Source organism: Microtus ochrogaster, unplaced genomic scaffold (assembly GCF_000317375.1).
Source record: "Microtus ochrogaster isolate Prairie Vole_2 unplaced genomic scaffold, MicOch1.0 UNK5, whole genome shotgun sequence".
Taxonomy (NCBI): domain Eukaryota; kingdom Metazoa; phylum Chordata; class Mammalia; order Rodentia; family Cricetidae; genus Microtus; species Microtus ochrogaster.
This window is the reverse complement of record NW_004949103.1, coordinates 4266360-4293309: the sequence shown is the minus strand read 5'-3', so window position 1 is coordinate 4293309 and position 26950 is coordinate 4266360. Positions and strand designations below refer to the sequence as shown.

The 26950-nt window shown below is 48.2% G+C and overlaps 1 protein-coding gene across 1 annotated transcript in view; it reads left to right on the top strand.

The window, feature by feature from the left end:
- The window catches only part of Slc2a9 (solute carrier family 2 member 9), a 127276-nt gene that overhangs the window by 78132 nt on the left and 22194 nt on the right, over positions 1–26950 (top strand). The window contains exons 9-10 of the mRNA XM_005366032.2: positions 3980–4081; positions 6039–6114. Of these exons, the coding sequence (XP_005366089.1) occupies positions 3980–4081; positions 6039–6114 (178 nt within the window). The remainder of the gene's footprint in view (positions 1–3979; positions 4082–6038; positions 6115–26950) is intronic.

The window sequence follows — 26950 nt, the reverse complement described above, 5'->3', positions numbered from 1 at the left end:
CACATCTTAATCCTGGCTTCACAGCATAAGGAGGTTCAGCCCACTGAGACTCAGTGCGACACGCTGATGTCTGACTGTGACACGCTAACCTCAGCACAGCTGTTACACTAGTCAGAATCAGTACAACAATGTAATATGCGGATCCCACTGTGACCTGGTCCCCTGTGTGACTCCAAAGCTTGTCCCTGGCAACCTCTGTACTGATTTCAGTGTCACCAGGGACTCTAGCTCAGCTCCTCTGAGATACTGAGGAGACAAAGTCCCCTTTCCTCCAGCTTTCAGCTTCTGTTCGCCTGGAAACTCTCAGGATCAGTTACAGGAGTGGCTTCCGTACATTAGAATTTAGTGACATTTCAAATGGTTATAGAAATTTGCTAGGCTGGGTGCTGGAAATGACCCATGATAGGACACAGGAAATGCCAGGGAGCTGGGGAAATAGATCACTTGGTGAAGAGATTCCTGTGCAAGTTCGAAGATCCAAGTTCATTCCCCAGAACCCAGATAAAAAGGAGCTAGGTTCAAGCCTAGAATCCCAGTGTTGGGAGGCCGGGGCATAGTTCTCTGGAGATTCACAGGCAGCCAACCTAAAATAACCAGTGAGGCCCCATCAGAGCAGCGAGCCTGTCTCACATAAAAAAAAAAAAAATGTGGGCAACACCTGAGGAATGGCCCAGGGTGGCTTGCTGGCCTCAACAGGCAAGCCTGCACACACACACATACACACACACACACACACACACACACACACACACGCACGCACGCACGCACGCACGCACGAGCACACACACGGACTTGGGGCTCAGCAGGCAGAATTGCTGTTTATACAGTAACTCTATTTTCTAGTCTAACCTTTATTGATTTTATTTAAAATTATATGCTGAGGATTTCCAAATCTATCCAAAACTAACAGAAAATATTTTAATTCCAAGATATTTACTACCCGGATGCTCTGGCATTTACTCTACAGCTTAGGTCATGGTATGGTGGTCTTACAGATGGAGTCCTGGTGAGGAGGAAGCATACAAGTTTCAGAAGCGCATTGAAGTGGAGGCGCACGCATCCATGTCTGTGTCCTTTCTGCTAGCTCACCCTGTGGCCTGGGGGGGGGGGTGCATCCGGGACTGTTCTGGGCCTTTGACCCTGGTAGTTCTGACTTGCTCTTGTCTCTAGGACCCAGTTCCCTATTCCCGATGCTCAGGACTGTGACCCTCTTAATGCCTCCTCTTTGGTGGGGTCAGGCTTTTGAAGGCCTAGGAACTCTCCCTTTCCCCTTCCTTCCCCCCTCCCTCTGTCTCCCTCCCTTTTCCTTTCCCTCTCCTTTATTTATTTATTTATTTATTTATTTATTTATTTATTTATTTATTTATTTATTTATTTTCCCTCTCCTTCTTATGGCCTCTCTCCACCCTCTTTCCCCACAAAGTTCTGCTCTTTCTTCTTCCATGACCGTCCCTGGCCCGCACACCCCTGCACATCTCCCACAAAGTGAGTTCACTGCCCCTCTCCTCTCTGTCTTCACTGCCCTCCCATGCACACTGCATATCTGCCTTGCTCACTCCATCAGTAGAAAGGGCCCCACGGCAGCCAGGGGTGCTTCTGGATTCTGGAGAAACAGTGATGTGAGGGTTTCTGGGGAGGACAGGAAGGAAGGAGGGCTCCGTGCTCTGTGTGTTCAGCGATCGGACATGAAGATGGGGCAGTGCACTGTGGCAAACTGGGGGCTCTGCCTGTTTCCACTTTGGGAAACTTCCGAACCAGAAAAGATTCTGCAGGCATCCTTGCTTCAGCCCTTATCAGCTGTGTGCCTTGGACAAGTCCCAAAGTCTCTTGACTTATTTTTTTGTTTTTGTTTCACCTGTGTAAGTAGACAAAAAGGCTCATTTCATGGGAGTATCTGTGGGGGTTAAATGATTAGTACTTGAAATGTGCTCAGTGAAGCGCCTAGAACGGGGGGGGGGAGGGGCTCAGAATGACCCCCACTTCTGTCTCCTAGACTAATTCTATGGCTGCACAAAAAGAAGTCCTGAAAGGGCTCCATGTTCAAGGCCACAGGGCCACTTAGAGACAGGAATGGGAGCAGCCACCAGGGCCTTTCTCAGACCAACAGTCACGCTGCAGTTTCTGCTGTGCTGGGTAGGCCCTGCTGCTCCTGAGTTGAGTTCAGGTCCAGCATGCCTTTCCTCTCACCTCAAAGCTACCCTGCAGAGATGCTACCATCCACACTTCCGAGGTGGGGAGACTCAGGCTCAGAGAAGTGCAGCCACTTAGTCATCCGTCCTTCCTGCAAGGAAGGCTGAGAGGCAGACTTGAGCCCAAGTCAGGCCATCTTCAAGCCCATTCACCTCTGAACAGCTTTGTTGCCCTATTCTCTTGGGTCAGGTTCCCAAGAGGCGAAGTGTGGAAGGCCTGGGGCTGCAGGAAAAAGCCCATCCAACCAGTCAGGGAATTCTCAACTGCCTCCAGTCCCTGACTGTGCACTAACGGCCTCTCCTGTCCGGGCAATGTCATGCATGGGTGACTTGGCCACATGCTGTATGCTAAGACTGCAGCCCCTATTCATCTGGGGGAAGGCCCACCTCCCAGAAAGCTTTCCATCACCTGGCTACTGGGAATCAGGACACAGACTCCCTGCTGTGAAACTTCATGGCAAAGACCCCAAAGTTTCTGGGCCTTGTCTCTCTTCTTATCACCTGAAGCTGCCAGGCAGGAGGCCACATGCTCTGTCTTCATGATCCTCCACATTGTCACCACTTTGCTCACCCAAAGCAGATAGTTTTGATTGATTAATTGATTGATTGATTGATTGATTGATGTGGTGTTTGAACTTAGTGTGGGTTTTATTGTGGCATTTTTTCATGTTATTTGTTCCTGTTGATTCCCATCCTCTCTGAATCCCCTTTTGCTTCCTTCTCATAGGAATTCTGCTACCCCCTTTCTCTTTCACCCCACTTAAAATCCCCTTCCTCCAAGGACTCTAAGCTTGTCTACCACAGATACCTGCTTACCCCATGTTTCTCACTGCTCCATTCACAGTAGCCAGGAAATGGGACATTTCCAACAGATGAATAGAGAAAGAAAATGTGGTTCATGTACACAATGGAGTATTGTTCAGCCATAAAGAAAATGGAAATCATGACATTTGCAGGAAAGTCGTTGGAACTTTAGATATTTATTTCAAACAAAGTAAGCCAGATTCAGAAAACAAATACTACAAACTTTTCTCTGTGTGTGTGTTGGGGTGGGGGGCAGAGAATACTAGAAAAAAGACCGTGAGAGAAGGAGAGGAGGTGGCACCCTCAATAGGAATCTGTCCACCTTCAAGCCTTTGCCCGAGCTGGCCCTCTCCCTGACTAGCTCAACCGTGAGTCTTGACAACACCTTGGGTCCAGTTCCTGGCCTTCTCACTTCCTGCTGCATGACCTCTTCCAGGTTATTTCATCTCTCTGACCCTTGATGTTCTTTTCTTATGAAACAGTGGTGGTGGGGAAGGGAAGTCACCCAATGTAAACAGCAAGCAGTGCCTTATTTAACCCATTCAGCCTCTTAGATGCCTTGGGGTGGAGTGGGTGAGGTATTGGTGTTCTTGTCCCTGTTTAAGACCTGAAGTCACACATAGCTGCAAAGTGGTAGAGCCAGGATATCAGTCCAAGTCTGCCTGACTCTGGAAGTGGCCTATGGTCATTATAGAATAGGGTCATTGTCTTTACCCACCTTGGTGACAGACAGAAGGGCCAGTGGGAGGAGACCAAGGACACTTCCAAAGCTGCATCAGTATAAGGTGGTCCTCCTGGATCACACCCTCTGTGTGAAACCAGCCTTCCAAGGCCTTCCATGGTCTTCCACAGCCTTCCGTAGCCTTTCATAGCCTTCCACAATCTTCCATGGCCGCCCACCATCAGTTCCCAGGATCGTGGTCCCTTGTTATTGGGCTCAACGTGAAATAACTGTGTCCCCTACTTCTTTCTCTCTCTCACACCAGGGCCTGGTTATCGAGCGCCTAGGACGGAGACCTCTCCTCATTGGCGGTTTTGGGCTGATGGCCCTCTTCTTTGGGACCCTCACTGTGACCCTGACCCTGCAGGTGAGACATTGTGCCTGTCACTCTTTGGGAGGATCACCAGGGAGCTAGTTCTGGCTTCATCACTTTGGAGCCTTTGGTTTGTGGGCTCATCCTCTCAATAGATCTCTCCTGTAAGACGTCTCTCCCAAGGAGCTTCCTTTTCAGTATACTGGTGGTTCCTGGAACTTGGAGACAAGAAACCCAACTTCTGGCCCTGTCAATCCCGCAGATGAGCTGTGTTGTAGTGAGCAGGAAGTTTCCCTTCCCTGACTCTCAAACTACCTATCTTTGGAGTGAGGGGATTATGTTAGATGCCCCTAAGGTATCCCTCCAGTAATCACCTCCCGGCAAGGGGAGCTGGGCACTGCCTGTCAGGTGACTTCTCAGTGACCTCCCTGTCACCTGACTTCCTTGACGTGGAATCCTGGCTTTTCCACTTACCACTCTGCTGGCTCCTCTTGGGTCTTAGCTCTACAAGGGCAAATTGTCCTCTTAGCCTGGGATGCTGTGAGGACTGATGGACAGCCTGTGGAGTGAGCAATCCAGGAGCGTGCATGGGCCCATAGGGTAGGTGATCCAGGAGCATGCATGAGCGGTGGGGTGGGCAATCCAGGAGCATGCATGGGTGGTGACGTGGGCAATCCAGGAGCATGCATGGGTGGTGACGTGGGCAATCCAGGAGCGTGCATGGGTGGTGGGGTGGGCAATCCAGGAGCATGCATGGGTATTTATGTGGAGGAACAATAATATCCACTGTCCAGACAAAATTCAGGGTGTCTCTTTTTAAAAACTTACTGTTTTCTTTTATGCATACGGGTGTTTTCCCCTGCATGTATGTCTGTGCACCACATGTGTAACTGGTGCCTGCTGAGGCCAGAGAGGGTGTCCGATCCCCTAAAACTAGAGTTAAATGTGGTGTGAATCACTAGGTAGGTGCTAGGAACAAACCTGGGTCCTCTGCAAGAGTAGCAAGTACCCTTAACCGCTGAGCCATCTCTCCAGCCAAAGACTGCTTCCTTTTATGTAGGGAAAGTCCAAATCATGAAAAAAAATGACCAGAGTTTTGCAGCGGGATGATGGCAGAGGTGGGATTGGACCCCGGGGTCTCGATTACCAGCCCCACATCTGTCCCTTCTGCTCCCTCCCCTGCTCAGAGCAACTTGCATTCATCAAGCACTGACTGAACTGATAAGTCTTGGTATTATTTTTAGGAATAAATTTTAACATCTAATGTTGGGCATCGTGGTCACCAGTCAGATATCCTAACGTTCCAAACAGTCCCAGAACAAGGCAAGAGTAGTATGGTGACGTCAGAAGCCTGTCCCTCAGAGGTGGTGCTGAGCTGGCTCCTCCTTGGGGGACAGTGTGCTGCAAGAGCTAGTATTTCCCCATATCCAGACGTACAGTCGTCCTGGACTGGGTGGCTATGCAGTGTCCTTGGCCCTCTGAGGTTCTGATAGAGGGAGAGGAAGCTGCTCTGGAGTCTTTCTTCGGCCTCAGGCATCCCCCTGGTCTAAGTCCTACCCAACAGGACCTCAGAGCTCCCTCAACACCTGCCTGTAGGTGAGCGACAAGTCCTCTGGATGTTCCATGAGTGAGTTAGCTCTGCACACTCATGGGAAGGCAGGAGTGTAAACCCAGTGCTTTGCATGGTAAGGATGACAACAGGGAGAATTTCAATGTGGCAATACCCGGACATTTCCCCCTATGCTTTGCTTAGAACAAAGCATTCGATTGCTGTTACTTGTACACTTCCTTACCATTTCCTGCATCCTGGGGCCTGCGGGATTCCGCAAAGCATCGTCTCCTTGCATCCCACGTCTGGGAAATCAGAGGGCAGAATGGCTGATGGTTGCCATTTGCAGCAATGGAAGCTTAGGGATATGAAATGGCCCATCACACAGGCGGAGTCAGGAAAAACGCAGGTCCGTAAACATCTTGCTGTTCCTAGCCAGTTCACATTTACCTTCTCCTGCAGGACAAAGCCGCCTGGGTCCCTTACCTAAGCATTGTGTGCATCTTGGCCGTCATCGCCTCATTCTGCAGCGGCCCAGGTAGGACACCCTCTTGCGTCGTGCCTGGCCTGGGGGATTGGGTGGGGCTCAGATATCTCCTTCACTGGTGGGGGACTTAGGGCTCAGGAAGAGCAAAGCCTAATGGTGTGGGGGTAAGGGTGTGCCCCAGCTTTAGACCTTACTAAAATGCAGTAGGCTGCCTTCATTCTGCCCACAAGGGCAGATGCATGCTAACCGACACACCTGCCAATGGTAATGGCCAATAGCCCAATAATGATGAACCTGGGGTGATGTGTGCCAGGCTTAGGACCGAATTGTGAGGAATCAAAGATAATCAAGTTACACCTGTGTCTTGGAGAAGGTGCAGGGTAGTGGGGAAGGTCACTGATGATGGTGTCTAGGATGGATGAGTCACTGCTGATCAGCTGCACTGAAAGAGCTTGAGAGAAACTCCCACAGAGTCCTGGCAGGTCTAAGGAAGGTCACTGTCACTTGGTAGCAGGGGAACTCCCCAGCTGCAGACCCAGCCCCTACCTACCAGATTGCACAGTGCCTGCTGACTATAGCCAGGTTGGGCAGAATCTCAGTGAACACAGTTCTACCATTCCCTAGCCGGGCATCAACCGGGAAAGTTTGTTCATCTTGCTGTGCCTCAGTTTCCCTTCTGTAAGATGGAGTGTTCTTGAAAGCCTTGCCATTTTCCTGGCCTTGTGACCGTGTCCAGCTAGAGCCTCCCTCAGACTGGTGTTAAGAGGTAGGGCACCATCCAACACGGTTGCACACTCTCTCCCTGAGAGCATGTTCACAGCCTTACTTTGCTTTTTCTCTATGTTGTTGGAAAGACAAAATTGTGGGGCCAGGGCTTAGTCAGTCATATACTGCCTGGTGTGCAAGGTGATCCCAGGATCTCATAAGTCAGTCTTGGTGACACCTGCCTGTTAGGTATTTAGCAAAACAAACGGAATTAAACTTCTGTCTCATCTAGTGTTGCTTACTTTCAATCACTATGTTGGTGCCTATTTGTGACTGTTGGATGGAAAGCTTTTGTCCCCATCCCAAGTATCAGGGAACTGTGATAAGATGGCAGAGGGGGCCGTGAAATGGTCAGGGAAACACCAGGCACATGAACACATATACCCACACCATGAAGGTGGGGTATTCAGAATGGCTGGAAGACAAGGGAGGCACTGTGCAGGCTAGATTCATGTCCACTTGACACAAGTAGAGTCATTTTGGAAGAGGGGATCTCAACTGAGAAAATGCCCTCCACCACACTGACCTGTAGAAAAGCCCATGGTGTATTTTCTTGATTGATAATTGGTGTGGGAGAACCCATCCCACTGTGGGTATGGCCTCCCGTGGGCTGCTGGTCTTGGGTGCTATAAGGAAGCAGGCTGAGCAAACCATAAGGACAAAGCCAGTAAGCAGCACTCCTCCATGGTCTCTGCATCAACTCCTGCCTCCAGGTTCCTGTCCTGACTTCTCTCAGTGATAGAATGTGGCCTTAGATCTGTAAGCTGAAATTAACACTGTCCTCCCCAAGTTGCTTTTGATCATGGTGTTTTATCACAGCAATAGAAACCCTCACTAAGACAGGCACCTACCTGGCAGGGTAGTGAGCTGCCAGGAGGATAAACACCAGTACAAGCTGCAGAAACCTGCAGATTTGAGGTACGGACAGCAGCATCTACAGAGAGCATACAGTGTGTGAGGTCCTGTGTCTAAATGCTTAGACTCTCACAAAAATACCATGGGAATGTAATTAGTACGCCAAGACAGCTGCCCAGCCTTTCCCTGCCATCTGAGGGTGCTCCTGAGGTAGCACATGAGGCTTCTAGGAGAGACAGGCAGCTGTTGTCCAGTCACTTACACAGGACATCTCTTCATTTCACATTGACTATGGGGGTCTCTGCAAGCACCACGCCCAGCAGAGTGTCAATGCACATGAGGCAAGAAGCAAGTCCCATTCAACAGGACTCAGTAACCAGTGTTCGTCCAAACTTCAAGAGTCTGACACCGGGTGGTTTATTTCAGGCATATTTAAGCACAGCACAATTTGGGAAAACGTTTCTTGGTGATGATTAACACAATCCTATGGTTACATCAAAGCTCTTGTAAAGTACAAGTTACATCATCCATAAAGATAGGTTCTACGGATTATATAGATAACTGAGACAGCAGGCTTATTATAAACAAGCTTCATGGTAAGGGTCTGGAGACAGAGAGAAGATAGCTGTAGACTGACTGAAATAAACATTAAAATCTGTGGGAGCTCATGAGGCCTGGCCATACAGACAGTACCGAGATCAGCAAGCCATTAATCACCTCCCTTCCCAGCCTTCTGGGCAGAAAACAGGTTATATATCTCTCCCTCTGAAGGGACAACCCCTCCTGTTTAACATTCCTGGTTAACACTCCTGTGAGCACAAAGACCTCCATGTCTCCTACCACTGATAACCAAGAGCAGCCCCTGACCTCTCCTGTGGGCCCCCTGGGCTACCTACTGATACTAGCCCAGGTTCCTCCCACTATCAGCACTGAACCTACAGGATGCTCTCTTGCCTTCCTGCTAGTCAGGACCGTTCTGAGGTGGGAAAGAAACTGGTTAGAGGTGAACCGCCAAATTCTTTCCTTCCAAACTAGTCTTATCCTCAGTTTACAGACTGAAAGGAAAGCGGTTCAGATTGATTGCCTCCTACATCACAGAGCTGAGAAACGCTGGGTTTGGACCTCACCATCTTGTCCTAAGACCCATGATACAGACCTGGCTGATGAGCATTAGCTGTTGGCTATAACTAGAGTAGAATTAGGTCCATTCTCAGATGGCCTACAAGGTTGGCAACTTCTTAGATGGCTCAGTTGCTAAAGGCACTTACCACCAAGCCTAATGATGTGAGTTAGGTCCCTGGAACCCGCATTGGAGAAGGAGAGAACCACCAACCCCCACAAGCTGCCCTCTGACCTCCACATAGGCACCCACACGTGCGTCCATAAATGTAATATATTTTTAATTACTCAGAGGAAAAGAGGTTCACACAGAGGATTCTGGATATAAGGAGGGGGCTTCCACTTTCTCCTTCCCAGGATGAGGTTAACCTCCATCTTCACAAGTCTACCCTGCAAGCACCTACACAAGACCCTGTCCCTCTGACAGACCCTCCCAGCTGGAGGTGACTCTGCAGAATGCTGGTTTTCATAGTTTCCATGGGTTCCCGATTCAGGCATCATCCCCACTCAGAAGTCAGGGACTGGCCTTGGGCTCTTAAATTCAGACCCCCACCAAAGTCATAGCACTTGGTGTTGATGGAGAGCTTTCACATCTTAGGGAGTGACTCAGCTCCACACTGGTGCCCAGGGTCCCCTCCAGGGAGGTCACCTGCACCCTCCAAGTACAGATAAGCTTTCAGTCCTGACCCTTCATCCCCACACCCTGTGTTCACTCAGCAGCCATGCCTCTGCAGCAAGCGATCTCAGCCTCCAGATGGATTGCTTCTAGGACCACAATCAACTCACAGTGACAGTGCCCAGCCCAAGGCCTCAGGAGATTACCTACCTCAGGGAAGTCCAGTCTGTGAGAGCTTTGCCACCTACCAAAGCCTTCAGGGCAGAGCCAAGCCCAGGAGGAGCTCTCTAGGACAGAGAGAAATCAGGATGCTGAGGAATAAATGGCTGAAAATCTCCACTCATGTGGCCTCCCCATAAGGAAATGACAGCAAGCCAGGGACCATCTGGAATTACTCTCCCAGGAGGAGGGAACACCATAGTTTTCCCCAGACAGCTGTCCTGAGCAATCAATTTAAGGAGACCTGACAGGGAATTGAAATTAGACAGAACAAAAGAACACAAGGGCAGCAGTTTCCTGCTACATATTTTATGTGTGCACAGCCCAAAGGTGGCTCAGAGAATCCCATAAACAAGGCAGCTGAAAGCCTTGCTTTGAAGGACAGAAGATCTCGACACTTCATTTCCAGTCTGAAGGCTGCCATGAGGGCCTGACACCTGCAAGGGGGTGTGGGCTTAGCGGGGAGGAGAGAGGTACCCAGATGAAGGGTGGTCTTTGAGGGTAGGAATTAAGATGGCATTGAGCACTCCAGATGATGAAGCTGGCCCAATAGAATGTACCAGGTACCTACTTAGCACACATCTGGTATGAAAAGGGGTCCCCTCTACTTGTCATAATGCCCTGGCCCTGTGCAGCCTTTCTTGCAGGAAAACATGACCTGAGGCCTGGGTGAAGGACAGAAACAGGAGCCCTCCAGTTACATAGGCCAGAGTTCCACAGAGGTCCTAACATCTCAACCAAGCTCTCGCAGACCCCGTAGGAGCATCTAGAGTAAGGAGATGGGGACAGAGGTAACTGAAACAGGAGAAAGAGAGAACTAGCTGTGCCCTCATCATGTCTACAGAGAAGGAAGAGGAAAGGGGCTATTCATGACCTGGGGAGCGCTTGTGGAGTCAAACCGGGCATTAACCATCTTTCAAGGGGTTTCCAGGGAAGCGAAATGACTAAGGGGAGGCCATGACTAGTATTCTAGACTCATACATTATCCCTTCTTGTTCTGTGTGTCTGTGAGATCCTGGAGCCAACTGCATGGCCTCAAGAATCTCATTTTGGGTTAAAGAGCAGAACAAGAACTCTGCCAATAGATTCCATCACCACTAGGTTAAAAGCCAACAGATAGGAGCGGCTAGTGTGTGCATGGCTCCAGATATTCCTGCATGATGAAAACTGAGCAGGTGTAGGAACAAATGAGAGACTGAGGGAGGGAGAAACAAGGAAGGAGAGAGAGAGAGAGAGAGAGAGAGAGAGAGAGAGAGAGAGAGAGAGAGAGAGAGAAAGACAGGCAAGCAGGCAGACAGACAGACAGACAGACTCCCATGCATGGTTTTGGCCTCCTCACAACTGAACTAAGCAGTTTAGATGAAATTCAAATTGGGTAACTCTGTCCCCTGAGGAGTGAGAAAATTATGTCTAAAACAGAGAGACAGGAAAATTAAATTCTAGCCTTTGTGACTAAGTAGAAATTATTAGATAGAAAAGCAAGTACATATATACCCATACAACTAGAATTATAAACTAAGCCACATCCTGACACCAAGCCAATATGTGGTCATGATTCTTGAAAGATAAACCCACATAATACAAAATTAGCTGTCATTGCCAAGGACATGTCAATGGATTTCTACCAAGGTGAGGTTTACCTCTGGAGTCGCTAGCGTGTGTTGTTAATAGAAGCCCCCTTCTAGAAATGGAAATCCAGGCCTCAGGCCCATGACCACACAGGGGCTTGGAGGGAGGTCCCTGTGCCATGAGCCTTCTACATCCTGTGAATGCTAAGATACAACGTAAAGTTGTCACCGCTCCAGGGCCTGGTAGGAGATGTCCCCAGGCATGGAAGTCAAATGGACTTACAGGACTATTGTGTGAATGGTCTCCTCAGATCTGAAGGCAAGGCTAGAAGACTTAGCAAGAGGCAGAGGCCTGAGGACCAGCTACAGTGGGAAGCAGTCCCATCCTTGAGACCACCCAAACATGTGGGAAAACACATGGTAAGACTGTAGCCTGGAGGGAGGCTGGATAGGGATGCAGAGTGGCTGCCTTGCAGGAGCTGTCTCCCTTCAAGCCCTGAGTACCCTGATGTCACAGGCCTGTCAATGAGTTTCTCCAAGATGGGCCATCCTAGTGACCAACTGGAGTACAGGAACCATATTCTCAGTGCATAGGGACCCAGATTAGGGAATGAGATGACAGAGGAAGGACTCAGGGCAGGAGGTTGAGAAAAGGAAACCTCGCTCAGAGTGAAAGTGTTGTTTTAGTCTTGTTTCTATTGCTGTGGTAAAATCTCCTGGCAATAGTGACTTTGAATGAGAAAGGTTTATCTGGCTTACCATTCCAGGTTAAAGTCCATGACTTCAGGGAAGCTAAGGCAGGAGTTTGAAGCAAGTAGTCACAGCTACAGTCAAGAGCAGAGAAATGAGTGCATTCATGTTTGTTAGTGCTCAGCACCTCTCTAAACATATGCAATGTACAGGGAGTCTGTCTAGGGAGTGGCACTGCCCCACTATGGCACATTTGCCCACCTTTATGTACTCAAGAGGTACCCCACAGACAAGCCCACAGCCGCCATGGCTGGACAATGCCTTGTTGAGACTCTCTTCCTAGGGAGGTCTAGATTTGCCCCCCATGTTAGTCATTACTCAACACATTGCTTAAGACAACCAACTTAAAAACAGAAAGAGGTTATTTTTGACTCATAGTTTGGAAGGTTCTGGTCTGTCTTAGCTAGGGTTGTATTGCTGTGTAGAGACACCATGACCACAACAATACTTATAAAGGAAAACATCTAATTGGAGACTGGCTTACAGTTCAGAGGTTTAGTTCATTATCATCATGGCAGGAAGCATGGCAGCATGCAGGCAGACATGGTGCTAGAGAAGGAGTTGAGAGTTCTACATTTGGTTCAGCAAACAGTAGGAAGAGAGAGAGAGAGCGATACTGGCTTGAGCTTCTAAAACCACAAAGCCTACCCCCAGTGGCACACTTCCTCCAACAAGGCCACACCTCCAATAATGCCACTCTTTATGTCTATGGGGGCCATTTGCATTTGAACCACCACAGGTCTGTGATGGGTTGGGTGCATAGGTGCTGGAATGAGGCAGTGTGTCACAAAAAGAGCACCTGGCAGAGCAAAGCTAATTGTACCACCAGCCAAGGGCCTCCCCTCCACGGTCAGAGAGCCTGCCATGCAACACCACTTTGAAGCTTCTACCATTCCCATGTGGAGGTGACAGAACTTGTCTGTGATGGCTCAGGCTGGTGTGCAGGTGGATATTCAGGTGATCTCCTCTCAAAAGGATCATTTAAAGAATATTTGGTAGACAGAAAACTATGGGGAGAACACAAGGCAATGCTGAAGCCATAAATGTCTTGTCCTTTGGCACATGACTGTGATCCCCAGGATGAAGCCCTCTATCCATGAGTGGTGAGTAAAGCAAAGTCTTGCGCTGACAAGAACGTTCACCACAAGTCAAGATCACGCTACTGGAAGGCAGACGGCCTAGATGAACACCTTCCAGAACATAGCATACTTGCTTTCAGCATTTTCTTGTCTTCAGAACCATGTGGCATAGAGTGAAGAGGTTTCAGGGATTTTACACATCTGTGTGCGGTTACTCCTCTGTCTGAAGAGGGAATTCTGCATTTCCCTTTCTGCTGCATTTCGTTGCTGTAGTCAAAGGTTACCTGGGAAAGAGAAGGCATGGATGGCAGGATGCGGTTCCTACATGATGAGGATTCATGGTCTCTTTCTCTGTAGCACTATGTGGTCTATCAGAGATATACATGTAACAAGAAACAGGATTTGCATTGCCCACACATTTTTTTGTCTTTGATTCCTCGGTTTGGAAAACAAGAGCTTGACCCTCAGAGGTTCCCAAGAAATAGTCACATACTACCCCTGGTTTCTTTCACAAATGCATTCCTTGACTTTGGGTTAGTTGACCTCAAGCTAACCCTGCAACCTTCATTGATTACTCCTGAGCCCTAATCCCTAGCCAAGACATAGAGCTGTTGTCGCTACTGGTCCGTGGCTGTGGGCTCAAGAACAATGGTCTCTGAACTCTTACAAGTTTGCTGCAACTGGACCAGATTCTACAGGGACTTAGGCAAATCCTCGACTCTCTTTGGGTCTCAATTTCCCTCTCTGTGAGAAGAAGGGGTGTGACCAGATGAAGTGTTTCTAGTTACATGGCCACCCTTGAGTTCCCTCTTTAGGGTTGAACACTACTACCACCCTCAGGCCCCAATGGCCTAAGAACAGTATCTCCACACTGTTGCTAAGCAACAAGCCCAGCCAAAGCTACTTCCCTGAATTTGGAAGCCCCCAGACCCTGTCACCAGATCTGCCAGTGCCAGTCATGCTGTTAAAACTGCCTCCTTCCAACATCTCAGACAACCATAGAGACATGACTTCTTGCTCTCTGTTAGGAGGTCTGGGGTCTTGGGATCCCTGCAGATGATGACGCCCACAAGTTGCTCAAGTGAGCATACTCCAGGCTCATGCTCTGTTTAATCAGACGCTAAGTCGCTCTGACCAAACGCTCAACATGAGTGACGTCAAGGAGGAAAGATTAAGTTTAGCTCAGGTCACAGTGCTTAGTTCCCTCAATGCCAGGACCCTGGTGGGCTGGAAGATCAGAGTCGTAGGACTGAGCAGAAAGAGGCTGTTCACCTCAGGTCAAACAGGAAGTGGGGCAGGTTGGGGAAGACTGAGACGAGGTCAGTGAGACCTACATCCTCCAGTGAGGTCCTACATTAAGTTTACACCCACACATACACAGAGAGAGAGAGAGACAGAGACAGAGAGAGAGACAGAGAGACAGAGAGAGAGACACAGAGAGAGCACTGCCATTTGGGGACCAAATTATTCAACACATGAGTTCTGGAGGTAGGAGACACTTCATATTTCAACCATAACATGTTCCTCTTTTGTTTGATTGAATAACATCTGCCAAGACTCATGTCTCCTTGGGCCCTTGGAATGCAATGTTGCCTAGAAATAAGACCTTTGTGAACAGTTAGTTAAGGCTCTTGGGATTTGATTCGCCTCATTGGAGAACAAAAAAAGATCAGGAGTCACCAGGAATGAGTGCTCCAAGACGCACAGAGCAGATTCTCCCCCAGAGCCTTTGGCATGAACAAGGCACTGCCGAATCCCGGGCTCCCAGCATCCAGGTCTGGGATGATAACTTCCTGTTTTATTAAGTGACCACATTTGTCTTTATTTGTTACAGCAGCACAGGAAACTACTCTGACCCCTGTGAAGGCAGGAAGGCACTTTGTCAACTCAGACAGCTATAGGCACAAGAATTCCAAGGCCCTTGGGAATGAGAGACTTCCACCATCCAGTGTGATGGAGGCATGGGGCAAACTGCTCGGTGAGGGTACAGCGCATGCTCTGCTTGTCTAGGAAGGCCAGGGAGCTTTCAAAGTTCCCGTTAATGTCCTGTAGTTGAGTTCCTGCTCCACCAGGAGCATGGCCATGTGCATCCCTAGGCCCACAGCAGCTCTGCAAAGGGGACTTCCGTTCTCACTTCTGATGAGGATGTGAGCTCTAGGGAGCCTTGCTTAGTCCACACCGCATGAAATGAAGGCAGAACCAGAATTTACCCAACTCTGAGCCCGATCACCCTCCCCATCCCACCCCCATTCTCCCTCTCTCACTGCTCCATTTTCCTTCTTATCTTTCCCCACAGCCATGGCTAGAGTTAATTAGCGAGCTTTCTGCCTGCAACTTGAGTAGAAATACACAGCTGTGTGCCTTGTGATTTTCTGCCAAACTTTCTTCAGAAAGGCTTGTCTTTAGAAGAAATCAAAAGCAGTTTTTTTTTTCTAAAAAAAGCTCTAAGTTCCAGTGGCTAAGCTGGAATGATTGATGGATTGATTGATTGATGGGTGAATTGATGGATTGATTGATTGATTTGGGTTTGTTCCTTGGTATTTCACATATTTTTTTTTTACTGAATTTTTGGGAATTTCACATCATGCACCCTATTTCTACTCACCTCCCTATCCCTCCACACCCTCCCCTCACCCCTGCGGCATCCCCCCAAAAGAAATATTTTTTTAAAAAAAATCAAAACAAAACAAAATAAGCAAGCCAACAAATAATAACAAACAAACAAACTAGAACAAAACTCTAAGCTCCATCTCTCCCTCCTCTCCACTACCTTTTCATTCATCAAGGTGGAAGCCTTGGTGGTGTGTCATATGGTAGACCCTTTTATCCAATCAGCTTTCCTTGCAAATGTCCATTGCAATGAGTCATTGATCTGGTTCAAGGCCTCTGGTTTCTGGTACACCGCCATCACTGGATCCTTGCCGACACTCCTCTTGGATATCCTGCAGCCACCCTGCGTGATGGAGCTCTGCATCTCAGTCCTTTCTTGAGCTCCAGCAGGTCCTAGTTGGGGTGGATGTTAGAGTTGGTCAATCCCAGGCCTGGCTGTGGACCTGGGTGGTAACTGAGCTGGTTAGTTCAGGCCGCTGGGGCTGCCCCCATCAGGTGAGGGGTGGAGCTGGCTCTCCTACACTCATGCCATCTTTAGTTCTCCCTGCCCATGGTGAGAGGTGGTGCCATCTCTCCTGAGTAGGGGATGCAGCTGTCCCACAAGGGTCAAGGCTAGCCCTTTTGCTGCAGTGTCCAGCGAGGGGCAGGGCCGGCTATCTCAGGACCAGCATAGAGCAGGGCTGGCTCAGCATAGCCCTCTGATTTCATCTCGCATGGTTCCTATGGCCCTTGAGGTGACATGTCTGAGGTGAAGCCACAGACATCAACACAGACCCCAGCTGCAGCAGGACCACAGACATGGCCCTCGGCAGCAGCTTTGGCATGGGCGACACCCTGGCTCTTGCTGGAAGCACAGGCCATTCAGATCAAGACGGCTCCAGTAGCAGCATGGCCCCCCAGACACCAACAAAGTCACAGGTTGAGGCCATGACCCTGGGCTTCCATGTCATTTTTGATGGCAACACAGGCCTTGGATTTTAACACAGACCCAGCTACAGTAGGACCACAGACCCAGACATGATCCTCGGCAGCATCCAGGTCTGGATGCCACCATTGTCCCAGAGAGCAGTGCAGGCCTCTCAAATTGGGACAGACCCAGTAGCAACATGGCCTTTGGACACTAACATTGCCCTTGGTATCACATGGTAATAGGAACCTTGGACATCAACCAGACCCCGACTACAGCAGGCCCACAGACCCAGACATGGTCCGCAGCTGCAGTTCAGGCCCCAGCATCACAATGGCATTGGGCAGCAGCACAGGCAGGCCTCTCAGATCTGCATGGTCCTGGCTGCAGCATGGCCCTCAGCCAACAGCATGGATTCAGGCTACTGACCTGACCCTGAGCATCTGCATGGTCCTTGGTGGTAATAAGGGCCATGGACTACAATACAGATTTCAGCTACAAGACCACAGACCTAGACATGGTCCTTTGCAGCAGCCCAGTCCCAGTGGCCCTCAGACACCAATTTGACCCCAGATGGCAACCCAGACTCCAGGAATTTGCATGGCCCTCATAACAACAGGAGCTATAGTAGGACCATGGACTCAAACATGGTCCCCAGCTGCAGCCCTGACCTAGACATTATGGCAGGCACCAGACAGCAGCACAAGCCACTCAGAACTGTATGGCCTTGGATGCAGCGTGGTCCCTGGGCACTGTCATTGTTCCACACAGCCCTCGGTCGCAACAGGAGCCACAGATATCGACTCAGACGCTGCTGCTGTAGGGTCACAGACCCAGACATGGCCCTCAGCGGCAGCTCAGGCCTGGAGGATACCATGGCCCTGGGTAGCAGCCCAAGCCACCCAGATCAGCGTGGCTCGGTGGCAGCACGGCTTTTGGACACCTACACAGTCACCAGTGGTAGCCCAGACACTGGCCATCCTAGTGGCCTTAGGTGGTAACATGGGCCACGAGGGTCACACAGATCCTGGCTGTGGTCCTTGGCAGCTCCCATGGCCTGGACATCCCATGGTGCCGGGGGGGGGCACCTTCACTTCTTCCGTTCTGCCACTTTTCGAGCCCGTGAGCCATTCTGCTTCTCTTTCTGTTCCGTTTCTCCACCACATACTTGTTCATAATAATGGGCCCCTTGGGTGCTGGGTGAGCCCATGAATGTCTTCCTGCCAGTCAAATCTTGAGGACCTGTGGGTGGGGATTTTTTGTTTTTTGTTTTGTTTGTTTTGAAATAGTGTGATGGTTATTCTTGGTTATCAGTTTCACTACATCTGGAATTAACTAAAACGAAAGTGACTGGATACACATGTATGGAATTTTCTTCTTTCTTTTTTATTCTTCTCTCATATATTCCTTCCTGACTGCAGTTTCCCCTCCCTCTCTCCTCCCAGTCTCTACCCCCAAGATTTTTTTCTTAATTAAATCATTTGAATTGGGAAGACTCACTTCTAATCCAGATCTTTTGAAGGGGGAAAATCCACCTTTAATCCAGGTCACACCTTCTCCTGGCAGCCATCCATGTCTAAAGGACATGGAAGAAAGAAGCTTTCTTTACCTGCTTTTTCCTGCTGGCAAGCCCATTCCTTTGCTAGATTTAGACTCTACAGTTCAGAGTCCACTTCTTTTGGATGCAGGCATGTACTAAAAACAAGATGAGACAGCACAATCTTGTGGACTGAACAACTGCTGGATTCTATCCATTGATAGTCAGCCATTGTTGAACTAGCTGGACCACCTGTAAGCCATTTTAATAAAGCCCCTTCATACATAGATGGATGGATGGATGGATGGGTGGATGGATGGATGGATGGATGGATGGATGGATGGGTGGATGGATGGATGGATGGATGGATGGATGGAGAGGGAGGGAGGAAGGAAGGGGGAGAGAAAGAGAGAGACTGAAATTCATAGATTCATTCTAAAAGTTCTGTTTCTCTAGAGAACCCTGACAGAGGGTCTTACTGACCTCAAACTCATGAGATCCTCTTGCTATGACTCCCTAGTGCTGAGGTCTCAGAGATACACCACCAGGTCCTGTCAGCTCTCAAAGTTTAACAGACATTTTGGAAGTTCCCAGAACTGTTTTTAGTCCTCAGAGTCAATGACAACTGTCAGCTTCCAGAACTCCCCATAGGTCCCACCACAGCTGTCTTTCTCCAAGCTATGATTTGGGATAACCCTGAAAATCCAACAGAGGAATTTTTCTGTCTTTTCTATCTCCACTGACACGTGACTGCCAGAATGCATCTATTTACTGTGTCTGCTGTAACAAGCTACTACAGATTGGTGGGTTCGATAATAGAAATGTATTCCCACAGTTTTGAAAGCCAGACGCCCAAGATCAAGGTTGAGGAGGATATCCTCCTCAAGAGGCTCTAGAAGAGTTCTCTCTCTCTCTCTCTCTCTCTCTCTCTCTCTCTCTCTCTCTCTGTGTGTGTGTGTGTGTGTGTGTGTGTGTGTGTGTGTTTTCCCTTTTCTTCCTCTTCCTTTTCCTTCTCTTCTTTCTCTTTCCCTTTCTTCTCTCTCTCCTTTCCCCCTCTCTCTTCTCTCTCTATCTTCCCCCTCCTCTTCTTCCCCCTCCTTTCTCTTTATTCTTTCTCTGTGTCTATTTCATCTCTGTGATCTCTGTCTCTGGCCTCTCATGGCCATTGTCTCTGTGCCCCAAATGTCCCTCTGCCTACAGAGACACACAGGACTGTATTTAGGAGTTTGTCTGGTAACAAAAAGTAAGTAAGTTCCTTGCATAAAGACTCCTGGCCTATTCTAACAACAAGAAGACTTGTTCTTGGTACTGAAATGCTCAGTAAATCACAGACACAGTGGAAAACACCCCTGGGAGACTAAACCAGGCATAGGGCAACTTAAACAAGTTGAAGGGCTGAAGAAAAGGTGATGAATCATGACACTGAGATAGCTATGAAGATCATGGGACACAATTAAGGCATCAAACCTTGCTGGGAAGTGGTGGTACACACCTTTAATCCCAGCTCTCGGGAGGCAGAGGCAGAGGCAGGTGGATCTCTGTGAGTTTGAGGCTAGCTTGGTCTACAGAGTGAGTTCCAGAACAGGTTCAACATTATGCAGAAAAACCCTGTCTTGAAAAACCAAAAAAAAAAAAAAAAGGAAAGGAAAGAAAGAAAAGAAAAAAGATTTAAGACACCAAACCTATGAATCTGCCATGTAGAAGAAGGAACCAAAATACAGATAAAAAGTATAAGGAACTCAAAGGAAAGAAATTAATATACAGAAACGGGAAGCAATATGGAAAACTATAAGAGAGAAGTGGTGAATTCCTTACAAAGTCAGACCTGATAGGATGACTGCAGACTGCTGAGCACAGTTGGCCTGTTGGCCTGGAGAATACAGACTGATATGTTTCAAGTCCTGAAAAGTATACTACCTATCAAGACTATATACCAGAAAAATTAACCTTAAATCCAAAGTACAAAAAAAAAAAGACTTTCTTGATTCGCACTAACAGGCAATTTATGATCACCAAGCCAACTTCAGAAGATACTCAAAGCCGTACTACGTGCAGAAGAGAAGGAAAGTGATATACAATCTAAGAGTTAAGGAAAGAACAAATTTCACTGGAACAAATTTTAAACATGAGAAATAGAAAAGTACCAAATGTCATTGACTCAGTATACTAGAACATTTCTAAAATTAACAAGGGGGAAATTAGCATGTGTTTTTTCAATAAAAATTTAAATGTTAATAGTCTAAGTCCCCAGTTAAAAAGTATAGACTCGTTGGTTGGATGGATGAATGGATGGATAGATAGATTAAAAAGCAAGTTTCAACTAGTTTCTATCTTTAAGAACCATCCTTGCCAAGGATACAAAGAAATGGAAAGTAAAAGGATGAAAAATGGTATCTTGAGTAAAAGACTCTATCCTAACACTCTTGATTCTGATGAATACTTTTCCAAAAAGTAATAGAAGTCAATACAGAAAAATCAGAGGCTTATCTATATACCAATTATGAACATACAGGGAAAGAATTAGGAAAGCAATCTTATTAGCAATAACCTCAAAAACTCTAGGAATAAACTAAAGAGCTGAAGGACCTTTACAATGATAACGGTGAGCTCTGTGAGACACTGAAGGAGACAACAGAAGATGGAGAGAGCTCTCATGCTCACATATAGAAGAATTCATATCTTTTGAAAAGTCAATTCCTGAAGGTCAATCTGCAGACTCAGTGCAGTCCTCATCAAAATTCTACTGGAATTCTTCCCATAAATACAAAAACAACTGGACAATTCATACGGAAGCACAACAGATCCTAAATAGCCAAAGAAATCTCAAGTAATTTGCTGCTGGATGTTTCAACATCTAGTACTGAGGTGGCTGAAGAATGCTATTCTCAGAGCTCAACAGGAAAAACTAACATCTTAGAGAAGCACTAAAACTAGATAATTACCACCATCATCATGGTGTTCACCATCACCACAATCACCACTCTCACCCTGACTACTACCACCATTACCATCATCACTATCACCATTATCATGGTGATGATCAGCATCTTCAACATAACATTACCACCAGTGTCATAATAGTGTCAATCATTTGCACTATCATAAGCACCATCACCACCATCACTATAACCATCATCATCATCACCATCATCAACGCTATAACCACCATCATCATCATCATCACCATCATCACCAACGCTATAACCACCATCATCATCACCATCATCACCAATGCTATAACCATCATCATCAACATCACTATAACCACCATCATCATCCCCATCATCATCACCACCATCACTATAACCACCATCATTATCACCATAACCACCATCACTATAACCACCATCATTATCACCATAACCACCATCACTATAACCACCATCATTACCATCATCGTCACCATCACTATTATCCTCGTGGTCAGCAGCAACAGCATCATCACCACTTGTCTTCTGCTTTGGCCTCTCTAACAAAACACCATATTTGGGGCAACTTAAACAGCAAGCATCTCATAGTTCTAGAAGTTGGAAATTCAAAATCAAGGCACTGGCAGACTTGGTGTATGATGAAGATCAACTACATAGTCATAGATAGAATCTTCTTGTTCTCTAATCACATGGCATAAAGAGAAGGTACCATTTCGGAGGTCTCAGTTTTGAATTTATTAATCTTATTCATGAGGGTTTTGCCTTCCTGGTTCAATCACCTCCCAGATTCTCACCTCTTAATGCCATTGTATTGATAACATTAGGTTCCAAAGTACAAATGCGGAGAGACACAATAATCCAGTTCCCAATGTTGATGGTTGGGTTTTTTCTCCCTTTTGCTTTTAGGGGGACTGTCCCCTATCTCTCCTTTTCTCCTTCTATTTATTCACTATGCCTGACTGCCCTACCTATCCTTTCTCCTGCTTGGCCATTTTAGCTTTTTATTAGACCATCAAGTGTTTTAGACAGGCAAAACAACACAGCCTCACAGAGTTAAATAAATGCGACATAAAAGAACACAACACACCTTTGCATCTTTAAACAAATATTTCACAGCATAAACAAATGGAACACACCTTAACCTAATATTCTACAACGGCCCAACATCTCCAATACCATCATTGTTACCATTTTTCCTGCTGTTAGTACATTCTGACATGGTACTGCATCCTTTATCTGTGTTGTCTCTTTCACAGGGAACTCGAGTTCCTTGAGACAGGAAGTGAGGCATTGCCCTTCATCTGCCTCCGCTTGTTAGAACCTCACAGGCTGAGTAGGTGGTAGAAACAGGTCAGGAGGAAGCTGCCCCTCTGCTCCACAGCTGCTTTCACAGCTTTAGTGAGCACTCTTGTAGGCCTCAGGCGACAACACTTTTTTAAGTTTTAATTTGCACCTTTGCAAATGCGAAGCAATTACATGATAATGATTCGTTTCTCTAATGTGTCAAAAATCAGCTGCTAAAATCAGGCAAAAGCAGCCCACTGCCTTCATATTCTGACCATTGTTTTCTCTTCGTCTGAAGGAAGGCTCGCCCAGTTCAGGCAGCTCAGAGGTTTAGTTCCTTATTGCCACGATGGGAAGCGTGGTGAGTGCAGACATGGCACTGAAGACGGCTGAGCGTTCTTCAGGGGGCAGAAGAGTGAGACACTGAGCCTGGCTTGAGCATCTAAAACCTCAAAGTCCGCCCCCAGTGACACCCTTCCCGCAGCAACACCACACCTACTCCAACAAGGCTACACTATTCCTCCTAAAAGTGCCACTCACCGTGAGCCCATGGGAGCCATTTTCATTCAAATCACCATAGAAGGCTGCAGACAGCCCAGAACTGAGACCTGCGGATAAGTAAATGGCCAACTTCCAGGCAGAGGGTCTTCCCCACCTGCTAGATGGGTGGAGCCAGCAGGTGTACAGGGCACTGTGGGTGCACAAATGATGCCACCAACCCCAGAACCAGGAAGGAATGATGGACAAAGAAGTTAGGATGGGGGTGGTTTGCATGTTGTTGGTCTGAGAGAAGAAAACCGAGAAAGGGGATTTCTGAGGAGAAGAGAGCTAGAGGCTGAGGGAGCAGCTGCCTCTGGAGGGGCCTCCCTGAGGACCCTAAAACCACCTTTCAAGAGCCAGGAAGAGGAGGGCTGTGAGTCCCTCAGAGGTCAAGTGCTTCCCAGCATGCACAAGTCTCTGGGTTCCAACACCAGCGCAGCAAAACAAACAGGCAGGAAAAAACCATCTTCCTGAGTCTGGCCTGGAATGGGTCCAGCCCTGCAGCTGCCAGTTTGGAGCTCAGGGAAACTTTCTGCTTCCCAACCACAGGGCTCAGCCTCTGGGTCTGGAGAGCTGACCTTGCAAAGGGCAGGTGCCTGGTCACAGCTAACCCAGGCTGTCAGTGTGGCCCACTGCAGTGCATCTCTGACATCTCCAACCCTGTCCCAGCCTGACACCTACAGCACAGGCTGGAAAAGCAGGGGGGAGATGGCTGGAGAAGGAAGACAAGCTGTCTCGCCTGGGGTGGGGGAGTTAGAAGAAGGCAGAGGCTGCTGCGATCTTTTATTGACCTTTGCCTTCCTCTGCCCCACATCCCGCCCAGCTGTCCAGCACTCGGCTCCCTTCTGAGCATCCTCGCTCAGCCTCAGGCTGGCAGAGAAGGAGCCTGTTCCCAATGCTAGCTCTGCCACAGGCGCCTAGAACCACCTTTGGAGGCTCACTCTTCTGTGCCTCAGTGTCCTCTCCTGTGTACTAAGATAATACTGCCTACTAGACGGGGTCTTGGGGACAGGAAAATGAATTACTATAACTACACAGGCAGCTTGCTACGACTGTCAGTACATTGTAGATAGTATTTCAGGTAAGATATTCACTTTGACTCGGAAGAATGCAGGGAAAGTCCTCTGCACTGTTGTCCCAGCCCCTTCTCTGCCCTGCCTCACCAAGATGATGTTTCTATGCCCTCATCAATGGCTTGTCTGAGGCAGATACCCAGCACACATGCCTCTGAACATGCTTGTACAATAGCCACCCACCCCCTTACACACTCAAAACATCTGAGTGGAAGGCAGATCACTTGGTGTCTCTGCCATCAGATGACCACAAAAGTGCCGCCCTCAAGGGCTTGGATGGGAACATAGACGTGTGCCTCCTTACCATCGGGCAACCTCTGGGGAGCTGCCCATACATCCCGCCCTTAGCAAAGAGGCAGAGATTTGACTCTTGGGACAGGCCAGTCATGCAGACACTAGGCCATTGTGCGACAGCAGCATGTTATCGAATCTGAGGAAAAGTTCATTCTCCAGCCAGCTGGTCTCCAGCCAGTTAGTCTCTGCCCCACCCAGGTCCCAGACATGCCTCTCACTAAATGAATTGCCTGATCCATCCCTCCTCCATCTGTCTGCTCTGTGTTTCCTGAAGTAGACTAATTTAGCATCTTGGGATCAGTCACAGCTGGATTGCTTTCCTCTCTAAGCATTTAGGAGTTGATTAAGCTGAGATCCCACCAGGGTGATCAGGCCCACTTGACTGACCCTGAGAAAGCCCCTGATACTCTGCTGTGTAACTAGGACAGTAGGTCACCCTGGGTGTCACAGCACATGATCCAGATGTCAACAGGAACTCGGGACAGAACAAGTCTGTGTGGGCTTCAGTCTTGAGAGAGAAGGACTTGAAAAAGCCAGCATGGGAATTCTCAGAACTCAATCCAGAAGGATCCTTGGGGAGATTCCCAGAGACGGCAGCAGTGGGCACCAGGCCAGAATGGAAGGTACATTGAAGAGCAACATGGTCCTACCAAGCTCTGGGAAGGTCCAGGGAAAATGCATCCTACAGGAAGGACTTAGGCCAACCTCTGCCTTGTGAAAAACCAACCAAGGCTTCAGCAAGACTGCCACAGACAAGTGGAGGTGGGACAGACATCCTAAGTTGGTGGGAAGTGTAACAGATGCAGCTGATGCCGAATCTGTTCCAGCGTCCTGGGTTGAAACCAGATAACAGAAGCTTTCAGGGCTGAAGGTGCTGCCCCTTCAGAGCCAGGCTGTGGGCACCCAGCTCTAGAAGCGCCCTCTAGCGGGGGCTCTGTCATTTGCGTTCACTGAGTGAATAACCAAATGCATCCGTGCTGCAGCCTTAAAGACCAAGCCCTAAGTATGGGATCTGACAGTCTCAACTGGCCCTCTACTAAGGCTAAATTTTAACTGCGGTACCTCCCAGGTTGAGTTTCCTACCCCACCCCACCCCAATGCTCAGTGTTGTCTGTTACAAGACTTTTTCTCTTTTGCGTTCACCTGAGAAGTAAGTACCCATGAGAACCTTGGTTTCCCATGTTTACTGGAGGATGAACTCCACCCCAGATATGATGGGAGTTTGTTCTGACAGACTTTGTGTTTCTTACCTGACAGTTCACCATTAAAACATAGTAGACCCCATCTTTAATGAGAATGAGTGGGGCCAGTTTGAATTCCCATGATCCTTTTCTCAAGACTTCAATAGCTTCCTTCTCTGACAGGAAGTTCTGAAGGGCATTGCTCCAGCCTGAGAATCACTTTGGAGCAATGAACTCTGTGAGAATGAAAACATGCTGATTGGTAGTGGGAAGCAGAATGCTGTTTCTCTGCATGATGGATCTATGCAAATCCAAGATAGTATTTCTCTACCTCCATGATGACACAGGGAGCCGTGAAGCACTTGCCAGTATTTTCCACCCCTGTGGCAGGGTTTCTTTTATGCCACCAACCAGCTCCCAAACCATAACATGGAGACTTATTATTAGTTATGAATGCTCTGCCTTATCTTATGCTTGTCTCACTAGCTCATAACTTATTTTAACCTATTTCTTTTCATCTACATTTTGCTTCAGGGCTTTTACCTTTCATTGTGTATGTCCTACTCCATGTTTGGCTGACTGGCAGCTGCCTGACTGGCTGGCCCTGGGTGCTTCCTCTTTTTCTCCCTCATTCTCTTCTCTTTTCTTGTCTTCCTCTAATTCTCTCTCTCTCTCTCTCTCTCTCTCTCTCTCTCTCTCTCTCTCTCTCTCTCTCTCTCTCTCTCTCTCTCTCTCTCTCTCTCTCTCTCTCTCTCTCTCTCTCTCTCTCTCATATCATGTCTAGATCCTTCTTCCTATTCTCTCTGCCCACCAGCTAGCTCCACCTATTTTCTGTTCATCATTAGACCAATCAGGTGCCTTAGGCAGGCAGCATGAACCAGCAACACACCTTTACAGAGTTAAAGTAGTATTCCACAACACCCCACCCCACACATTAACCAGATTTCTCAGTGACTTGCTTCCTGCTGATGTCCCTGTCTGGCTCCACACTCAGCCTCCAACTGACCCTGCTTTGCAGCAGCTGTTCAAGGTGGGCTTGTGTGCTCACCTGCCTGGCTGTGCTAGCCTATAGGTGTGCCTCTGTGGCAGCTGACTCAAAGGATCAGGGGCTATGGTAGTATTTTTCATCATTCTGATGAATTACTGGAAGAATGTATTCAAAAAATGATTTGGGAATCACAGATTCAGAGGTTTGGGTCTACAGGTCACAATGGGTTTTCTGGGCCTGATATGAGGATTGATGGGTGGAGCAGCTCACTCTGTGACAACGGGAAGCAGAGGGGGGAGTGGCCAGCAATAATGCCTATCCTTCTAGGACATGCCTCTAGTGAAGGCAGGCCACCATGGAGAGAGGACTGATTGTGCAGAGAGGCTCACTCCATAACAAACAGGAAGGGGGAGAGAGAGAGGTGGCCAGCAATGGCATGTAGCTTTTCAGAGAATGCCTCCCCGTCTTCTAACACACACCATGAAGGGATTGATCTACTGATTAAGTTGGAGTCCTCATGAACTGTTGCGGGAGGTCCTTCCGCTCCTCCAGCCTATAGCCGCTGAGATACC